At 48.0% G+C, this 19948-nt stretch overlaps 10 protein-coding genes across 10 annotated transcripts; 7 read left to right on the top strand and 3 right to left on the bottom strand.

Annotated features, from left to right (window-relative positions):
• Positions 1-74: 74 nt before the first annotated feature.
• MCYG_03301 (conserved hypothetical protein) lies at positions 75-709 on the bottom strand (the record flags this gene model as incomplete). Its single annotated transcript, XM_002847749.1, has 4 exons — positions 75-201; positions 265-444; positions 499-569; positions 701-709. The coding sequence occupies 4 exons, from the start codon at positions 707-709 to the stop codon at positions 75-77; spliced, it is 387 nt and encodes a 128-aa protein (XP_002847795.1).
• A 461-nt stretch (positions 710-1170) lies between these two features.
• On the top strand, positions 1171-2142 carry MCYG_03300 (conserved hypothetical protein; the record flags this gene model as incomplete). Its single annotated transcript, XM_002847748.1, has 1 exon — positions 1171-2142. One exon carries the CDS (start codon positions 1171-1173, stop codon positions 2140-2142), a length of 972 nt encoding a protein of 323 aa, XP_002847794.1.
• An 899-nt stretch (positions 2143-3041) lies between these two features.
• Positions 3042-5765, top strand: MCYG_03299 (aconitase; the record flags this gene model as incomplete). Its single annotated transcript, XM_002847747.1, has 6 exons — positions 3042-3074; positions 3220-3291; positions 3359-3382; positions 3450-4044; positions 4104-5162; positions 5221-5765. 6 exons carry the CDS (start codon positions 3042-3044, stop codon positions 5763-5765), a joined length of 2328 nt encoding a protein of 775 aa, XP_002847793.1.
• A 589-nt stretch (positions 5766-6354) lies between these two features.
• Positions 6355-7425, top strand: MCYG_03298 (metallo-beta-lactamase superfamily protein; the record flags this gene model as incomplete). The annotated part of the gene is made up of 3 exons (XM_002847746.1): positions 6355-6501; positions 6604-6934; positions 7004-7425. The coding sequence occupies 3 exons, from the start codon at positions 6355-6357 to the stop codon at positions 7423-7425; spliced, it is 900 nt and encodes a 299-aa protein (XP_002847792.1).
• A 1103-nt stretch (positions 7426-8528) lies between these two features.
• On the top strand, positions 8529-10368 carry MCYG_03297 (alpha,alpha-trehalose-phosphate synthase 1; the record flags this gene model as incomplete). The annotated part of the gene is made up of 5 exons (XM_002847745.1): positions 8529-8826; positions 8959-9331; positions 9392-9762; positions 9826-10165; positions 10233-10368. The coding sequence occupies 5 exons, from the start codon at positions 8529-8531 to the stop codon at positions 10366-10368; spliced, it is 1518 nt and encodes a 505-aa protein (XP_002847791.1).
• Positions 10369-11277: 909 nt separating this feature from the next.
• On the bottom strand, positions 11278-12015 carry MCYG_03296 (prenyltransferase; the record flags this gene model as incomplete). Its single annotated transcript, XM_002847744.1, has 2 exons — positions 11278-11792; positions 11850-12015. 2 exons carry the CDS (start codon positions 12013-12015, stop codon positions 11278-11280), a joined length of 681 nt encoding a protein of 226 aa, XP_002847790.1.
• Positions 12016-12629: 614 nt separating this feature from the next.
• On the top strand, positions 12630-13806 carry MCYG_03295 (dehydrodolichyl diphosphate synthetase; the record flags this gene model as incomplete). Its single annotated transcript, XM_002847743.1, has 6 exons — positions 12630-12713; positions 12767-12853; positions 12888-13001; positions 13151-13274; positions 13335-13422; positions 13566-13806. 6 exons carry the CDS (start codon positions 12630-12632, stop codon positions 13804-13806), a joined length of 738 nt encoding a protein of 245 aa, XP_002847789.1.
• A 439-nt stretch (positions 13807-14245) lies between these two features.
• On the top strand, positions 14246-14572 carry MCYG_03294 (uncharacterized protein; the record flags this gene model as incomplete). The annotated part of the gene is made up of 1 exon (XM_002847742.1): positions 14246-14572. The coding sequence occupies one exon, from the start codon at positions 14246-14248 to the stop codon at positions 14570-14572; it is 327 nt and encodes a 108-aa protein (XP_002847788.1).
• A 1882-nt stretch (positions 14573-16454) lies between these two features.
• Positions 16455-18569, top strand: MCYG_03293 (sodium/nucleoside cotransporter 2/nucleoside cotransporter 2; the record flags this gene model as incomplete). Its single annotated transcript, XM_002847741.1, has 3 exons — positions 16455-16810; positions 16957-18202; positions 18297-18569. 3 exons carry the CDS (start codon positions 16455-16457, stop codon positions 18567-18569), a joined length of 1875 nt encoding a protein of 624 aa, XP_002847787.1.
• A 251-nt stretch (positions 18570-18820) lies between these two features.
• MCYG_03292 (conserved hypothetical protein) lies at positions 18821-19274 on the bottom strand (the record flags this gene model as incomplete). Its single annotated transcript, XM_002847740.1, has 2 exons — positions 18821-18874; positions 19032-19274. The coding sequence occupies 2 exons, from the start codon at positions 19272-19274 to the stop codon at positions 18821-18823; spliced, it is 297 nt and encodes a 98-aa protein (XP_002847786.1).
• Positions 19275-19948: the final 674 nt, after the last annotated feature.

Genomic DNA, 19948 nt, shown 5'->3' with positions numbered 1-19948 from the left:
TGTCCGCGGACGCTGGGAAACCGATCACCGAATATTAAATATCCATATGTCAGTCAGGCATATTTGTAATGCATTCACACGCCGGTCTCAATCTCCATGGCAATGCTGCTATCGGTTGTCCTCGGGCCATTGTCTACCCCAAGGCCAACGGCGGCCTCTGCAGTCTTCTGTGTATGAGGCTCATGACGGAGCATTCGGAGTCTATCAATCTGTTTAGTCGTTGTCCTTAACCAATCAATATTTCAATACAGGAGAATCCCTAACCTTCGCTTATGGTTCTTTCCCTTCGTATGAGCGACGAGGTTATATTCGCTCTCAAACCATTTGGCGCACTCGACACAGTAATGCTTCCCCAGACCTGGAAGGTCCTCAACGTCCTTTGTACTGTGGTACTGGGTGAGGTGCTTGCGTGAGCGCAAATCAGCCACGACTTGGTCGTAGTCCCTGGATATTGCTAAGAGTTAGATAGTGAGAAAAATTACAGGGTATAGGGCATACCTGGTGCGACGCTTAGTCTTTGACCGTCGAATTGAACCCATTGTCGAGTATATATCGGTGATGACACCGGTCTAATTCATATCTTTGATATCTTCGTTATCAGCAACAAATTTCTTCATCATCGTGTGGCCAACTGCTTAGTAAGGGTCAAGATAGGGTAATAGCTAATTCCGCTCCGTGATCCGTTCCACCAAAACCTAACCTTAACCATCAACTGTTTTCACATAAAATTAAGCAAGAATAGTTACTTGAACGCTATCTTATATCTTGATACGCCAATGAAAGAACAAATGGCACGCCGCGTCGAAGTATCAGAATTAACGGACAGCAATCGTCTAGGGTCACACTCCTATGTACCTATTTACCGCATTGATGACCGGACCGTGGCAAAGGTGACCGATCCTCGGGTTGCTTCTGGATGTGTGATAGCGGAGGACTTTGCATAAATGTCGGTAGTACATATATACAGCAGCCCGATTGGGTAATTCGTTAAATGGGTTCCAAGTTCTTGTCTCAAATATCAGGTACCCTAAGTTGCCGAACCTTAAACTTCAACTTTCAAATGGCAGCCTAATACTCGAACTTTACTCACTGCGTCCTTATAATACTCTTCGACCTTCAGCGCTAATCACAGCTCAGCCCATATATCCTTACTGTTTCTACACCGATACCATGCCTTCTAAGAAGAAGAAGCCTTATCCACCTCCCTTAGTGGTGGACCCCATCAGCAGCAAACACACCCATACCTTTATCATACTCCACGGTCTAGGTAGCAATGCCAACCGCTTCGGGCCCGAATTTCTCGAGTCTACCAATCTGCCAGCCCAGCTACCAACCGTTAAATTTATCTTCCCTACCGCTAGCAAACGGCGCTCAACAGTATTTAAGAAAATGCCAATCCACCAGTGGTTTGATATCTTCTCTCTTGAAGATCCTGGGCAAAGGTCTGATTTGCAGATTGACGGATTGTGCGAGACGGGGCAGTTCCTAAGGAAATTAATCGATGATGAGGCATGCCTTCTTGGTGATGGTGGGCATCTAAAAGTTGTTTTGGGCGGGTTGAGCCAGGGCTGCGCGGCGGGTGTGTTTACTTTACTTGGTGGTGGGTTCGGAGCTCGTGGGGATAAAGCTCTCGGTGGGTTCTTTGGCATGAGTGGATGGTTGCCATTTGTGCAGCAGGTTAGAGATATCTTCACCTCCCGCACTGCTGCTAAAGACGAAGATGGTGATGGTGATGAGATTTCCTCTGCTCCTGTGAGCTTTGATGGTTTTGAACGTGAACAGGATGGTGGTGAAGCTGAGTCACCTACTCACCAAGCCGTGAATCACATCCGCGACATCCTCGATCTTTCACTTCTATCAGAGTCTACGGGGGAAGAACTCGAACCAGCAGCACCAGAACTATCATCACTATGCCATCTCCGAACACCAATCTTTCTCGGTCACGGTTCCACAGACCCCAAAGTTTCAGTCCAGCATGGAGAGGGAATGTCCAGCCTGCTGTCTGAACAGCTACGCATGGATGTTACATGGGAGGTATATCCGGAATTTGGGCATTGGTACAAGATTCCGGACGAGATCGATGATATTCTTCTATTTTTACGAGAAAAGGTTGATAGTTCCCTTTTTCCCGAGAGGAGATAGAAAGATAGAGTCCTACAATACCCCTTGAAATATCTGAACGATGAATCGTGTAATGTGTTTCTCAGGAGTATGAACGGAATACTCCAGGCATATTAATGCATCCGCTCACTGTCGTATAATCTTAATATTTGGGAGAAGAAAGCAATGAACGTCTGTTAAGTATCACACTCTCGGAGCCGGGGGAGGTGAGAAGCTGAGCATTTGATTGGTCATTGCTTTAATCGAGTGCGTTATCAACGTAGTAACGCTTCTCCTATAGCTACCACAAGAAGTAATCTACCATGTTATGAACTGGGCAGGCTGAGTCAGCGAAGTTTACGGTTCTTCCATTATTATCATTAGTCATCAGCGGAGCAAGAGTGTCCGTCGGGCCTGCCCCTTGATAACGGGGGAGGCGGAGAAAGACGGACCGCCTCCCCCCGTGACCCACATGTCTCACGTGCATGCACTCTGAAACCAGCCAACCAGCGTCGTCCGATTAGCCCGTCCAGCCTTAAGCTAAGCCTCAATCTGCCTTAGCGCGTCTGCAGACCAGCAAATTTTCCCCCAGCTCTTGTTCTTCGCTGAGTCAGCTACCTTCTGGGCTTCTTCCGCCTCCGCAGTTAACCCCGTCACGTGATATCCACGGGCGCGGGCACCTCGGCAGGACGGGCCTTAGTAACCGCGATTTAGCAGCATGCTGATTGGCTGGCCTGGACAACTTCTTTCCCGGGCTCTCTTTAAACCTCGTCTTCTGCGGCATCTGCTTTTTTCTCTTCTTCTTCTTTTTCCTCTTAACCACCTCCTCTCACCAAACCAACTCCACTCTACAAAAAGCAGCTCCATTGCTCGAGTGCGGCCTCGACGGTGGATGACCTTACCCTAATCTCCTAAGTCGTGCTGGAACATCGACTCTCACCATGCTCACCACACTCGCTCGTGCCAGTGCCTTGGTGCGTCTTCTCTGTCCGCAGTTTTGATGGCCCAGTGCAATGCTAACATGTTTCTCTTAGGCACCCAAAACCCGCCTCGTAAGTCTGGACGGACAGCCTCTGGCTCCAATCGCCACATTGACTAACCACCGAGCGTGCTGTACAGCTTCTCGGAGCGCGGGGTTTTGCCTCTGCCGCCGACCTTGACAAGAAGGTCGAGATGACCAACTGGGAAAAGGTAAGTGTTGAAAAAGCTATCAATTGCGCTGTTTTTGGGCTGGACGGGAACTAATCCTTGTTAATAGGGTAACTACATCAACTACAAGTATGTATTGGGCCAGTCAATTCGAAATTTTAGCTGGGGCTCATAGTTAATCCGAATTGGGTAATAGGAAGATGGCTGAGAACCTTGACATTGTGCGCGCCCGTCTCAACCGCCCTCTCACCTTTGCCGAGAAGATTCTCTACTCCCATCTTGACGACCCCCATGGCCAGGAGATCGAGCGTGGAAAGTCCTACCTCAAGCTCCGCCCAGACCGTGTCGCCTGCCAGGACGCCACCGCTCAGATGGCCATCCTCCAGTTCATGTCCGCCGGTATGCCTTCCGTCGCAACTCCTGCCACCGTCCACTGTGACCACTTAATTGAGGCCCAGCTTGGCGGCGACAAGGATCTTGCCCGTGCCAACGAGATCAACAAGGAAGTTTACGACTTCCTGTCCACCTCTTGTGCCAAGTACAACATTGGTTTCTGGAAGCCCGGTTCTGGTATCATCCACCAGATCTTGCTTGAGAACTACTGCTTCCCCGGCGCCTTGATGATCGGTACCGACTCTCACACTCCTAACGGTGGTGGTCTTGGTATGGCTGCTATCGGCGTCGGTGGTGCCGACGCTGTCGATGTCATGGCTGGTCTCCCTTGGGAATTGAAGGCTCCTAACGTCATCGGTGTCAAGCTTACCGGCCAATTGTCCGGCTGGACCGCTCCAAAGGGTATACATTTCCTTCTCTGACCTCGAGTTTTAGCTCCTCAAAAACTAACCGGTTAATAGATATCATCCTCAAGGTCGCCGGTATCCTCACTGTTAAGGGTGGTACTGGTGCCATTATTGAATACCACGGTGAAGGTGTCAACTCCCTCTCCTGCACCGGAATGGGTACTATCTGTAACATGGGTGCTGAAATTGGTGCCACCACTTCCGTCTTCCCCTTCAACGACCGCATGTACGACTACCTCAAGGCTACCAAGCGTCAGGCCATCGGTGACTTCTCTCGCGTTTACGCTGAGGGACTCCGCCCTGACGAGAACGCCCAGTATGACCAGCTCATCGAGATCAACCTCAGCGAGCTAGAACCCCATATCAACGGCCCCTTCACTCCCGATCTTGCTACCCCCATTTCTAAGTTCAAGGAAGCCGTCAAGGCTAACAACTGGCCCTCTGAGCTCAAGGTCGGTCTTATTGGATCTTGCACCAATTCTTCCTATGAGGATATGTCCCGTGCCGCATCCATTGCTCGTGATGCCCTGAACCACGGCATCAAGGCCAAGTCCCTCTTCACCGTGACTCCTGGATCCGAGCAGATTCGCGCCACCATCGAGCGTGATGGTCAGCTCAAGACCCTTGAGGAGTTCGGTGGTGTTATCCTTGCTAACGCCTGTGGTCCTTGCATCGGCCAATGGGACCGTAAGGACGTCAAGAAGAACGAGGCCAACTCAATCATCTCCTCGTACAACCGTAACTTCACTGGCCGTAACGATGCTAACCCTGCTACCCACGCCTTCGTCACCTCCCCCGACCTCGTTGTCGCCCTCACCATCGCCGGAACCCTAAACTTCAACCCTTTGACCGATAAGCTAAAGGACAAGGACGGAAACGAGTTCATGCTCTCTCCACCAACCGGTGCCGGTCTGCCTGCTGATGGCTACGACCCAGGCCGTGATACCTACCAGGCTCCCCCAGCTGACCGTGCTTCCATCAACGTGGCCGTCAGCCCAACCAGTGACCGTCTCCAGATCCTCGAGCCATTCAAGCCTTGGAACGGAAAGGATGCCACTGACATTCCAATTCTCATCAAGTGTGAGGGCAAGACCACCACCGACCACATCTCCAGTAAGTTCTTCTACCTTGATGCAAGTCTGTCGTGAATCGCTTATTAACAACTTCCTAGTGGCCGGCCCCTGGCTCAAGTACCGTGGACATCTCGACAACATCTCCAACAACCTCCTCATTGGCGCTGTCAATGCTGAGAACGGTGAGCGCAACAGTATTAAGAACTTCAAGACCGGTGAATACGACTCCGTCCCCGCCACTGCCCGTGACTACAAGGCCCGCGGCATCCCATGGGTTGTCATCGGTGACTGGAACTACGGTGAGGGTTCTTCCCGTGAACACGCCGCCCTTCAGCCCCGCCACCTCGGTGGTCTGGCCATCATCACCCGTTCCTTCGCCCGTATCCATGAGACCAACCTTAAGAAGCAAGGAATGCTTCCACTCACCTTCATCGACCCCGCCGACTACGACCGCATTCCACCAACCGCCACTGTTGACTTGATGTGCACTGAGCTTGCTGTCGGCAAGCCCATGACTCTCCGCGTTCACCCCAAGGACGGTGCTACTTTCGACGTCAAGCTTGCCCACACCTTCAACGAGAGCCAAATTGAATGGTTCAAGAACGGAAGCGCCTTGAACACCATGGCCAAGAAGGCACAGTAAACAGTCAATAAAAAGCCTAATATTGTCTTCATTTGGGTCAATAGAGGATTAAGTGGGATTTTCTCTGTTTACTGCGTTGTTCATTCTTGTTTGTCTGTCCTTTTTTCCTCCCTTCTTATGTACTACCTACATACACCCTTCCTGCCTCCTGTCGAGCCGATGTCTTGTTCATGTCTTGTTGATGATGATGTGGGGGTAATTACCAGCAATTGTAATTTGCCCATATTTCTATTTGATCAATTTGCTTGTTCTACCGTACCTCAAAAGCTGAAGATCGTGTTGTGTGCCCGCATTAATATTACTTCGGGTTTATTTCTTTTTTTCCAACTGGAGTCTAGATTACTAAGCTCAAACGGCTTGAGCCGAGGTTGATCCTTGAGCCGCTTCGACCTTTTAACGTTGAAGAATTGCAAATCGCAAGAAATAGATATTAGATTCTGGGTATATTAACTTGGCTCCTTAACTGGTCTGTCTGCTGAGCAGTGCATATTGGTATCTGAGCAAATCTATGCTTAAATCTACTCCTATAGCCAGTAGTTATCCACCCTTATGCCCTTGATCTACTAGCGAGTATAAGACAGTCACCCCGATGGCAACCCAACTGGTTCCCCTTGCGGAGGTGGAGAGGCTCAGCGCCTCTGTGATTAGGATACTGGGGGGAAATCCGGGGAAGGTATGTCTGGTTACCAGCTCACTCTTGCAAGCCACTAACAAGTCGCCCAGTTCACACTACAAGGTATGCATGCATGTCCTGCTGTCGCAGTAGTGCATGATGAAGCATTCAACCAACACTGCGTGACCAGGAACAAATACCTATCTTCTCGGCCGCGGTGCTAAGCGCCTTCTCATCGATACCGGTGAAGGGAAACCCTCCTGGTCAGTCGCATTGCAGCAGACACTTACGTCAGAGCGTGCAACCGTTTCCCATGCCCTGCTAACCCACTGGCACCACGACCACGTCGGAGGTGTACGGGACCTGAGGCGTATATGTCCTGATGTGCAGGTATATAAGCATGATCCGGAGCAAGGTGAGGGGCAGGGTGGAATTGAAGACGGGCAGGTCTTCAGTGTTGTAGGAGCAACAGTGAAGGCACTGCATACGCCTGGCCATACCAAGGACCACATCGCGTTTTTGATGGAGGAGGAAGAGGCCATGTTTACGGGTGACAGTACGTATCTGCACACTTCCTCTCTTTATTCTACAGTTAAGAGACTTGGCTGAGATTGTTTTTACCAAGACGTACTCGGGCATGGGACGGCTGTCTTTGAAGAGCTAAAGACGTACATGTCCAGCCTGGAGAAGATGGGCGGCCACGCCAGTGCTAATGGCAGAGGGTACCCTGGCCATGGCGCGGTGATTGAGAACTGCAAGTCCAAGATAGCAGAGTACATCCGACACCGGCAGCAGAGAGAGGACGAGATTTTACGGGTGTTAAAGGACGGGTCGCTCGATAGCAGTCATCCCGGTGATACGAAACCTTCCGGCTGGACCCCAATTGAGTTGGTTAAGGTTATCTACGCTGCTGTGCCGGAGAGCTTACACCTCCCTGCTTCTCACGGAGTGATACAGGTTCTGGGTAAACTGGAGGACGAAGGCAGAGTCTCTCAGAGCCAGCAGAGCGGGAGATGGACATATAACATTAAAGGAGCAGCGCTGTGAAGGGAAATTGGATTGTTCAATCCGCCCTTTGCTTGGTCGTCTCCGCCGATGCATAATATATATAGTGGCAAGCCAGTATCATGCTGTATTTTGCTTTATCCCCCAACCATGGAACTCCCCAGTGGCAAGTAAGGTATATAAAATAGCGGTAAGGATGTCTCTATCAATAAATATACATCTGGATGCTACCATTGCCTCCTTGTCCCATGTAACACATCCAGCTCTGCTATGGGTAGAGATGCAATCCAACCTGAACTTGGCGGCCTTTTATTTCTTCCTCTTCCTCTATACGAGAAATTCGGACGAGAGAGAAGAAAAATAGTGCAAGTCTGACTGCCGGGCAGATTTTGAGGTCTGAAAGGCCGAGTCTCGTCCTCCCGGAGTGCGCCGTGAAGGAGGCCTGCAGATACAACAACAAACCGGCTAGTTATATAACCCCCAGCTTAACAACTTGTACACAACAACAACATACTTACCCACGTCCTTTGCTATCACCATTTGCCTCTTCAGGTTCCATGGAAATCTCCAGGCTAGAATTAAATAACACTGCTCGGATATTGCATTTATATCAGCCTCTCGGGCCCATCGAGCACTTTTTTGTCCGTTCGGCTGCTTCAAGTCTTTCTTGTCGAGATAGATGAGCTCGCTACTGAGGCGCCATCCAGCTCTGGATACGCAGATTCTCCTGCTTGTCTATACCGTCCTGCCCTCGCCCTCGCCGTCGACCTGAGATCGTTCTTGTTCTCGCCAAGCTGGTGGCGTAAAAGTGCTTCCCTGCTTCGTCCCCGCCGGCCCTTATTTTAGCCCCGGGTGCCTTGTTGGCTCGCCCGTCTGGCCGTGCCATGAGAATACAGCTCTACGGGAGAGTGTGAAGAACACCGTCTGCCATCGACACTCTTCGTCGTTATCTCCCTGCTCTTTGATGTGTTGAACAAAATCAACTGTTCCTGCGCCAGCTGTGGGTCTCTCGAACCACCCTGTCCATTCCGTTCTTTTGCTCTCGGTTTTGCCCTCACTCTTCGCCATAAAGTGCAAGACATCGCGTGAACAGATATCCTCACCCCCCCGCCCCCCCTCACATTTGAGGATCGAAGAACGCAGCCATGCCGGCGATTGAGAGCGGTGGGGAGTCAAGGCTGTTGCTCGTCTCGAACCGGCTACCCATCACCATCACTCGCTCCAGCCAGGGGAAATATGAGTCGTCGATGTCCTCTGGAGGCCTCGTGAGTGGCCTCAGCGGCCTGTCCAAGACAACCAAGTTCCAGTGGTATGGGTGGCCAGGCCTAGAGGTGCCATTCGACGAGGTTGATATATTCAAGAAGAAGCTGAAGGAAGACTATAATGCGGTGCCGGTCTTTATCGACGACGAACTAGCGGATAGACACTACAACGGCTTCTCTAGTACGTAAAAAGCTCCATTTCTTCATATGTTTTTTTTTTCTTTTGGGTTTTTTTCTCTCCCTCCTTTTAGACATCATTGTAGAACCGGTAGAGAAATAGGTGCTGATCTGTCTATGGTGGTATGTTGATCAGACTCGATATTATGGCCTCTTTTCCACTATCACCCTGGAGATATCACCTTCGATGAGTCTGCTTGGGAGGCATATCAAGAAGCAAACCGTTTATTCGCCCAATCGATTGCAAGGGATGTCAAGGACGGCGATCTCGTGTGGGTACATGACTACCATCTGATGCTATTACCTGCTATGCTTCGTGAAGAGATTGGGGATGCCAAAAAGGACGTTAAGATCGGCTTCTTCCTGCACACGCCGTTTCCCAGTAGCGAGATATACCGAATTCTACCTGTTCGGAATGAACTCCTGCTCGGCGTCCTTCATTGTGACCTAATAGGCTTTCACACATACGACTACGCCCGGCACTTTTTAAGTAGCTGTTCACGAATATTGTAGGTCTAAACTCCACTCTTTACTCACGTCTTGCGATTCCTTATTAACGCTTTACACAGGAGTCTACCCACCACTCCTAACGGTGTAGAGTTTCTCGGGAAAATCGTAACCGTCGGCGCATTTCCAATCGGTATCGATCCAGATAAGTTCACAGAGGGCCTAAAGAGAGAGAAAGTACAGAAACGAATAACTGCACTGCAACAGAAGTTCCAGGGTGTTAAGTTGATGGTAGGCGTGGATAGGTTGGACTACATCAAGGGTGTGCCTCAGAAGCTACATGCCTTTGAAGTATTTCTAACAGACCACCCAGAGTGGATCGGGAAAGTTGTACTGGTTCAGGTTGCTGTTCCAAGTAGACAGGACGTTGAAGAGTATCAGAATCTTAGAGCTGTTGTGAATGAGCTCGTAGGACGGATAAATGGGAGATTTGGTATGTACCCTCCCAGAAAACCTGCACCCTCTCTTAAATCACCACCTAACTAACTATATCTAGGAACTGTTGAGTTTATGCCAATACATTTCCTGCATAAATCGGTCAACTTCGATGAGCTCATTGCTCTATACGCTGTCTCTGATGTGTGCATCGTCTCCTCAACTAGAGATGGAATGAACCTTGTATCGTATGAATACATTGCCACTCAGCGTGATCGCAATGGTGTACTCATCCTGTCAGAATTCGCTGGTGCCGCCCAAAGCCTTAACGGAAGCCTTATAATCAACCCCTGGAATACTGAAGAGCTAGCTGCGGCTTACAAAGAAGCCGTCACCATGAGCCCAGAGAAGCGGAAGCTAAATTATACAAAGTTGGAAAGATATATCAATAAGTATACTAGGTAAATATTATTCCCACTCCTATTAGGTACTTCTATGTCTTGATATCTGACATCTTGTCTCTGATAGTGCGTTCTGGGGTCACTCATTTGTGTCTGAACTGACAAGGCTCCCCAACTGCACCGAAAAGAAGGTCCATTTCTCTCAGGCTACTGTGGAAGAGAACAAGGCCATTCGTATGGTTCCGCACACAGAACTGCAGTGAAAGCGTCCAAAGAGATCCAGTTCTTGATTAACTATCCTTCTTATGCACTTGTGCATCAAAATATGGATCAATTCATGGTGAGCAGTCCACTCTCTTCTAACCTTTACCTTATAACCACATTCTATGCTCTATTCCTGTTTCTCCCCCAAAGTTCATAGTACAATATTTCTTCTGCCTACTATCCCCAACAACCACATTTACCTACCCCATCCTGAGTTATGAAGTACCGGCAGATGCTCTCATTTCAATCATACGAAGCAACTCCAGCGAAACAATTTCAATTCCATAGACACCTTACTCCCTCGCCTCCATCGTCCTTTACAGCGTCGCTGCTGTTAGCCTTCGGTTTCTTTTGTGAGTGGAGCTGGTGGGGTCAATTAAGTGTTCAAAATCGAAGTGGACGGTGATTTGAATGGCTTCGGGAGAAATGATGTACGGCGTCACTTTGTTTACCTATTTATACTGGTGGTACAGATAAACCTTGAAAGTACTCAGACCAATTGATTGATCATAGTCTGCTCATTGAAGCCGGAGAACGAGCGAAGTGGTTTGTTTTCATTAGGATACGGGATGGCTGAATGCCCGAGCTAACTACACGTAGGGAAATATAAGACTCCACCTCCGGAAAGAAGGATGTCCGCCCTCTTCACCAGGTGATTGGCTGGCCTCGTTGAAGGTTATATATGGCACATATACTCCATCCGCCTGCGCAGAGATGTAATATTGAGATGATGGGACGAATAAGAGGAGTTACCACGTCAGGCGTAATGGCAAGGCTTAACGATAGAACCGAAAGACCGAAACTGCCCATTCCTATCCAGGTCCACAAGCCCATCGACACCGCGGCAAGGAAGCTAGATGGAATAAGAAGCGCTTGAGTATTTTCCCAGTAAGAAAAAGGACTCACACTTACAAGGAAGCCATGATGAACAAAGCAGTACATTTTTCTCCATAGACTGTAGCTATCGTCCGAACCTTTGCAGCCGCATCTGCGTTTGCATCAATAATAGCTGCGAGGCTGTGCAGCCCCATCACATTGAATATAACCCAAGCTCCATGAGTTAAAATATCTCTGCCACTGTAAGTTGACTCCTTACTTATAACAAAGCCGCAGGCCCATATGGACCAGTAAAGCAACCCGCTAAACATAGAGTCCATAACTGGCCGTTCTTTAAACCGAATCGGCGGTGATGAATATGCCCATGCAACAGCAAGAGATACCGAAATGAGCCCTAGAATTTGAGATGATTGAATTGAAGCAGGTAATGCAAGGAAAAGTATGCCCGTAGTAGCGACTTTGCAGGCAGATAGTATATATTGATAATGGGCTTTATTGAGGACGGCGCCATCTGCCCATGCTTTACCCTTGCGCGGGTTTTTTATATCCGTGTCGTGGTCGTAGATATCGTTTACACCATAGATAACTTCACCATGTCAGAGAAGATAGTTAAGCCGGAAGGAGAATGTTACAGTCTACTTGCCTAAGGATAGGGGGAATGACAGTGCGGCAGCAAGGATGATCTCTGCAATAGTCTGAGGATATGTGCCAGCCTGCAACATCCCAAAGAAGTACAGAATCGGAGGCCCTATCCAGTACGTTGGCCGACTAACTCGAACGAGGAGCTCGAGCTTGTGGGAGAACGGCATCCTCGATTACACTCTCTTGGAGAATATGAATTCGTTTTTGTAGTATGCGCCAAATTTATATTGTAGAAGTTGGGGCTTCTGGCAGTATAGGCAATATAGGAGTATGAATAGGCTGCTCAGGTATTCCTCATTAAAAGTGGTCGGTCACGTATAAAAATATTCACTACCCCTTTTTATCATGTTATTTCCTCGCAATGGAGAAATCACCAAGTTCCTAAATATTTTCGGTATTTTGTTCGCAACTTCCCTCGAATCACCCCATTAATTTTTGATCGTCCTAATAAGCCATTCAAGGTTGCCTAGTAAATACTAATTTGGTGGAGAGCTCTATAGGCAGTAAACCAGGGGATCAAATATCAATAATTAGAGCATCCTCAAAGAGCGAAGTAGATATAATCAGATCGTAACCACACGGTATATCATACTTCTTCAACAATGCCTATTTGATTTCACCTTTACCTATTACCACACCCATTTAAACATAACCTATCTACTCCGACCAAATACAAATCACTGAGTTGCTATCATGGAAGGAGTCGAGATCGCAATGGGTGCAAGACCTTTTAATAAAAATTCTTATAGAAGGCCCCATTCCTAAACATATTGCCATTATAATGGATGGGAATAGAAGATTCTCAAGATCTCGCGGGCTTACTATTCGAAACGGTCATCTCTTAGGAGCGTTTGCACTCGAAAATGTAAGCTATAGTACCAAACTTTAAGAAGAGCCTTAGTTGACCGCTCCCGTTAGGTCATGGGTGCTGCTCATGCTGTTGGTATCGAAGCCATTACTGTGTACGCATTCAGCATCGAAAGTTTTCATCGGCCAAAGGAGCAGGTTGATCAGCTAATGCAGCTGTTCAAAATCCCAGTTAATGAGGTTCCTACGATCCGGCGATATTATTGACAGACGTGGGATCAGAGTCCGGGTGCTGGGCCGCTTGGAGCTACTCAATGATAACATTAAGGAGATCATTGATATAATGGTCAAGAAGACTGCCTATAACAAATGACCTGTTCTGAATCTCTGCTTTGCATATACTTCGCGTGACGAGATAGCCAGAGCTATAGAAAAGACGGTACGGGAGGTTACTTGCCATTATATATCTGATATAAGACAACAGTGAGCCTTAAGCAAACGTGCGGGAGTACCGTGCCTGAGGAATCAAACTACCAAGTCAATAGTCTCGAGAAAGATGAGAATCGTTCGAGCCCATCCAGCTGGGAAAAATTAACCTTATCTTCCCGTTGGAGCCCCTGTAAGGCTGATCTGCAGGATTGGAACCCCATTGGCTACTGATCAGTCGCGTGCTTGGCAGGTCCTGAAGGCAAAAACACATCTCGATTCAAACTTATCCAGAATACTAACTACTTGTATCCTGTGCACGCTGAGCACCGCAATACTCTGTACAGTTTTGTACTCAACAGTCTCCTGCGACTTTCACAAGGGCAACTAATTACTCAACTTATCGTGTTTGTCTGTTCATAGAGCAAACACCTCAATTCCGAATCTCGTGTTTATAGAGCCAAAATTGCTAATGGGAAGATAGATTAGAAGATCAGATAGCAGGATACGCTATGGCGCCCACAGTATGCACCACCCCTGCATTCCGCTGGGAGTCGTTGCAAGCTGGAAGAGTTGCCATGGAAGATCGTGCATGGAAATTATTCGGCTGGGCTATCAAACTCATAACAGGCGCGCGTCAGAGTAGTGACTTCACAACAGTTGACGGAGGCCAGCTGCATGAGCTAATCCTATCCTATTTGGGTTACAGAGTTACGGGAGCCTAAAGATAAGATGTGAACGGAAATCTTTTGCCTTTTCTTTCAACGAGGAAAGAGATGGGGCGCCACTGGGTTTTGATTGGGAGTAGCTACTCAGTCGGCATTGAAAGGCTCTTCGATATAGGGGGAATTATGTGCTGGGCTCAGGGCCGGCCAACGTAGAGATAACAGGGTATAAATTATAGCTGTTACCCCGAGAATTTAGGTACTAGGAAACTCATCTTTTCCAACTCAGCTAAAGCCACGGTTTTTTTTTTCAAAAGCCAAAGAAGCAGCGACAGTTGCAAAATTACTTCAATCATGCGTTTTGCCATCCCCAGCATCCTCGCCATCGCCATGGCTGGCAGCACAGCGGTTGCTACTGTCATACCTTCGCTCACCTGTCTCAAAATTCCCGCCGTCATTCAGACTTTTGACCCTGTCCAGATAGTCAACATTTGGCAGAATGAAATGTGCAGCCAGGGATGCGACATTCGAATCTCCAACTGGCTCTGGTAGATCCTCCTTCATCCAGGACGAGTGTATCAACATGGGAGCTCCCGAACTTGCCCCTTACTACCTCACGGCAGTAGATGCTATGCTCGATGTAGGAATAGCAAAGTGTATGCCAGGAAACTACCATGATGCCAACATGTGCAGTTCCGATTTCCCATTGGCGGATGTGATGGAATGTCTTCAAGGAAATGCTCTGGGGTTGATATGGGAAATCAGCAGCAGTATCTATACTATCCTCCAACTGCCAGAAGCAATACGACTATATCACACCCGATAACATGTGCGGCAAAGTTCTACCAACCTGCGCTAAGAAGTTTGCCGCTGAACACTGCAAGGCGGTGGTATAAACTACGTTCGATTGACCGGCCGCGATATTGTTAGGGATTGAAGAGAGAACTATGAAGGATCCGGTTGCTTTTGGCAGCCTGAAGATAATTATGCATCTGTCACGCCAACATGTCTATATAATTTGGCTGCTTTCCGCAGCTTCAGCAACAATAATACTAATCTAATACTATCCATAATTATAGCTCTTGCTGGTGGAAAATCGTGCTTTGCAGAAGGCCTTCAGAATCTAGATAATCGAAGCAATAACACAGTCAGCCCACTATGGCTCTCAGTTCCTGTAGCCATTCGGTATTTGTCGTTCAATCATCACTTCATCAAGGATATCAGGTAATATCTCCATTCCTCCAACTGCGAATTCCCGTTATGCGCAGAACCCGTATCATATGGCGTGGGAAGAAGGGACCAGACTATCCGTATCTGCAGGCCGAGGAAACATTATATGCAAACCCTTTCTGACACTATTTTCTGACAGTCTAGATGCTGGTTACTATGTACATCCGAGGCCTTCTCTATCCTCCATAATACGACGTCGTCTACTTGGTCCATTCGTAAATATTTCTGGATGGACTAGACACGTGACCAGAACAAAAACACACAATGAAGAGAAAACGCTTCGATTTGTTCATCTCAAGAACACAATTTGTCGAAGACAAAAAAAGCCGTTAAACGAAAAAGGGCACTTGAATCTGGTCCAAGGTTGAAAAATCAGCCTTCCAAGACGGAAAGAAAACTGCCTTACTTGCCCCCTGGCCGTTGGACCGGGTTGAGCCTGGATGAAACCTCCAAATTCCCCGAACGCTGTGGCGGAACCACCAAATAACGAATGATTTTATTATACGGACGACGGATGTCATATTAAGCAGCAATGACAAGGTTACATTCCTCGCTGGTGACACCCGCCACACCACGTTTTTTATTGCCTCTTCCAGCCGACTGTTCTGGCAGGAGAGCAGAGCGAGGCCTGGGGAGGCCGAGAAACATCAACAACCAAGGAGAATATATTACGTACTCAATACATGCAACCCGCTCGGTGCATCGGCTGTATGGATCCTGTGCTTCGAGGGAATGGCTCGCTGTGTTGCGCGGATGGCGATCTATTGCAGAGTGGCCTGAAGCCACATAGCTACATATACATAGTAGGATTATGTGACGCCAGCGGCTGCGCCTTCAGCCCAATCAACATACCCTGTCCCCCCAGCTTTTTTTTGTACCAGCCCAATACTGGGTGTTGGATGATGGGCAACTTGTGAATGTAACCATGGTTCGGTCAGCTCCACCCAGAGAGCTTACTCTGTGTCTCACGAGGGCAGAACGGATCCTTCTCTAAATCTGGGGTTGCCCGGGACCCTCACCAGAGAAGAAGAAAAAACTCGAAAAATCTTGTCGGTCTTCGCCTAATTGTGCTCAGTTTGCAGGTCTCTGGTGCCGCACATATCCCTTGATAAACTCCCAACGACAGGCATAGCTTATCTCGGCTGATTGGTTTTCTTATTTAACTCGGGAGAGCTGGGCACTCACGGTGATGCTCCGTACAAACTCCGCTCCTCGGAACTAATACCATCTCTCTCCTGTGTGTGTGCGCGCGCAAGTTTTAATAGAACGGTAGACCACTTTCGTCTCAATTGACCTGCAACAAGTCGTTGCACCTTACGCTGAACAAAGGGAGCTTGACTATTCAACCTGCTTGCTCCCTCGTTAAACCTGGAGGGACCGAGAAGTTCGGGATATTTAACATCCTCCTCAGCATCACAGATAAATAACATCCAACATTAAAGGGCGGTCGGGAGGCAACATCTGAAGAAAGAGCAGTCATGGAGAATCAGCAGGGTCAAAGACAGGCAGTGGACAACTTGCCATCCCCGGAAGCACCAGGAGCGAACCCGCCCTCGCCGACTTTGAATCCGGCTCACCAGCACCATGATGCCCACCATGTCCGTGAATCCATCAATGCTGAGAAACCTGCCATAGGCGGAACAGTTACCGAACGAGGCCTTTCCGATACCAGTCACAGAATACAGAGCTCGACTGAAAAGCCTATCGTCGAGAATCTTAGCGACGTTGAAGGTGGGCAGCCCGTCGAGGAGGGCAGCCGACGTAGCATATGGGCGCGTTACAAAAAGGAGATTCGTCTCGCGATACACTTAGCAATCTGGATATTGTTCACTGGGTGAGTTAATTCAACTTCTGTGCGCAGCTTGAAGAATATGGCTGCTGTTATTTCCTCCCATACGTTGCATCCATACACCCAGTACTGCGTGGATACCTTGCGGTTGAAGTATTTGTTGTTGAAGCTCTGCTGATGTCTGATTGCAGTTGGTGGATTGCTGGTTTGATCCTTCGCCGCAAAGAGCTTGGATGGGTAGTTCCATTCCTAGTCTATCTCGGCGTTACTCTACGTCTTATCTTCAACTACGTGCCTATTTCCATAGTCACCAAGCCGATATACTGGCTATGGTCCCATACCGCAGAACCTGCCGCTCGCCTGATCCCTACGAAACTGCAGACACCTCTTTCCGCTGCTCTAGTTGTATGCGTGATTGTTATCGGCGCATTCGCATCCGAGGAGTCACAGGATAACACCCGTGCAAACCGCGCAATCAGTTTGTTTGGGCTTGCTCTGCTCATTTTCTGTTTATGGGCGACGTCTAAGAACAGAAAGAAGATTGTATGGCGTACAGTCATTGTTGGGATGCTCGTGCAATTCGTCATTGCTCTCTTCGTCTTGCGCACGCAGGTTGGATACGATATCTTCCACTTTATTTCTCAGCGTGCAACAGATCTATTAGGATTCGCATCCCTCGGTACCCAATTCCTCACTACTCCCGACGTGAAGAAAGTGACCTGGTTTTTGGCCAATGTTGTACCTGCGATTATTTTCTTCGTTTCACTGGTTCAGCTCCTTTATTATGTTGGGTTCGTCCAGTGGTTCGTCGTCAAATTTGCCTCGTTCTTTTTCTGGGCAATGCGAGTTTCTGGGGCTGAGGCCGTTGTCGCTGCAGCCTCGCCGTTTATCGGTCAGGGAGAATCAGCTATGCTGATTCGCCCATTTATCAACTACCTAACCATGGCTGAGATCCATCAAGTCATGTGTTCCGGTTTTGCGACCATAGCTGGAAGTGTGTTGATCGCCTATGTTGGCCTGGGGGTTAATCCTCAGGCCTTAATCTCATCCTGTGTGATGAGTATCCCTGCATCTCTGGCGGTTTCGAAGATGAGATATCCCGAGACTGAAGAGACCCTTACCGCTGGCCGGGTGGTCATTCCAGAAGACGAGGAGCACAAGGCAAAAAACGCACTTCACGCATTTGCATCTGGCGCTTGGCTGGGTCTTAAAATTGGTAGCATGATAGCTGCCACACTACTCTGTATTATCTCCTTAATTGGTCTTATCAACGGCCTTCTTACTTGGTGGGGTCGTTACTTGACCATCGATGACCCAGATCTTACCCTTGAGCTCATCTTGGGCTACCTCTGCTATCCAATTGCCTTCCTCCTAGGCGTTCCTCGAACCGGCGATCTTTACAAGGTTGCCCAACTAATTGGCCTTAAACTTATCGCGGTAAGAAATGAATCTCTATCTTACTTTCCTTGCTAGCATCAGTCACTGATATAAATATACCTAGAACGAATTTGTGGCCTATACCGCTCTTCAGCAGGATCCCGAGTATGCCAATCTCTCCCCTCGATCTCGATTAATCGCTACATATGCCCTTTGCGGATTCGCAAACATTGGCTCTCTCGGCAACCAAATTGGTGTTTTGGCTCAACTGGCACCTGGCCGTATTGGGGACGTGTCACAAGTAGCTTTGAGCGCCATGTTAACAGGGGCATTAAGCACATTTACCAGTGCTAGCATCGCTGGGCTTCTGGTTACCGACCAACAGCAGGTCTTCACACCGAAGAACATGACCATGCCGTCCACTTAGGCTGAGAGCTTATCATAGGTCAATTCTGTGACCTTACCTCTCTCCTCTGCCTAGAGCCCATTTGTTTAAGGGAATACGTTATGCTACGTTATGGTAGTTTATGCTGTAATGAAACAAGGCACTTTGAAGCCTTATCCTCCCCAAAATGATCACATTACGCCTTTTAATAATTACACGACGAGAACCTGTATGTAATTCATATTTATAGGGTTGACCCCTAACCCTTCTCTCTACGCTATTTTCCCCATCGTTCAACGATCAATCCGCAAAATGAGAGGAGCCTGCATCTCGTGTTGTAACTCAGGCTAATTTATACCCATAAGCCTTCTTCATAAAGTTAGACACGAGGACGTTGGGTTGATATCTTCAAAACCAAGTCAGTTACAACAGGCGTAAGTATAATATTGGTACATGAGTGCACTACTGCGTCCTGACCGTCTATATCTGAGAATACGAGAATACCTTCGTAGCTTCGAGGATAGACCTGGCCGTGACCTTTAGAAACGGCTGGCGTAGCTCTTGCGCCCTCGTCCTTAATGTCCAGAGATTGGTATCCATCCATTCAAATACCATACACTTGTCTGTTCCGTTATCGACCGCTTCATGAATAGCGCGAATATACGGGGAATGGCGGGTGCACCGAAACTCGTAGCAATTCATCTCCATATCGTATATCCCGGAGATAGAACTTTCTGTCTTCACCATCCATCACTCTGCCTGGTATGCTGCTACCACCAATGGCTGAAGCTTGAAAGACATTTCCCTTTAGCGCCTTTATGACCTAATAGGAGGCATGATTGCCATTAATGAAAACTTTTTGACTCTTCGTGAGGTGATCGTAAATTGAGCGTGCCATTTGTTATGTTAGAGAGCTGGCTGGTATGAGGAACGAAATTTCCATAGCTGGCCATCTATGGATTAAATATCTCTCGCTACGCATGATTTAGGTAGCATCTATATAATTAAAAGCTGCAAATATGGATTAAATTACTATGGAATTAGGAGTGATATGAATGCAGAATCGGATTAGTTAACGAATTTCTTTATGAAGGAGAAAGGACGCCACCGAATGCATCGCATGGTTTTCAGCTTTTGCGGACAGAGATTGACTGTCGTATTGATAACCAGCGTTCAAAACATCAGGTTGCGTAGAAGAAAAAGAAACATAATTTCGTCCATCCCAAAGGGTGAAGCTCCTCGGGAGATCATGCAGTATCATGGAGTAAACTCCGACCCTCCCCGTACCAAAACCAATAGATAAAATATCCAATAAACAAAAAATTAATAAAGAATGCCTCTTCTCCGCCCTCCGATAATGCAATGGAGATTAGTTTATATTAGGACAGGCTTAGCAGCTTTCCAAAAGTTATATCGAGGTA

The sequence above is a fragment of the Microsporum canis genome, genomic scaffold (assembly GCF_000151145.1).
Source record: "Microsporum canis CBS 113480 supercont1.3 genomic scaffold, whole genome shotgun sequence".
Taxonomy (NCBI): domain Eukaryota; kingdom Fungi; phylum Ascomycota; class Eurotiomycetes; order Onygenales; family Arthrodermataceae; genus Microsporum; species Microsporum canis.
The sequence above is the reverse complement of the archived record's forward strand: the minus strand, read 5'-3'. Positions and strand labels throughout refer to the sequence as shown.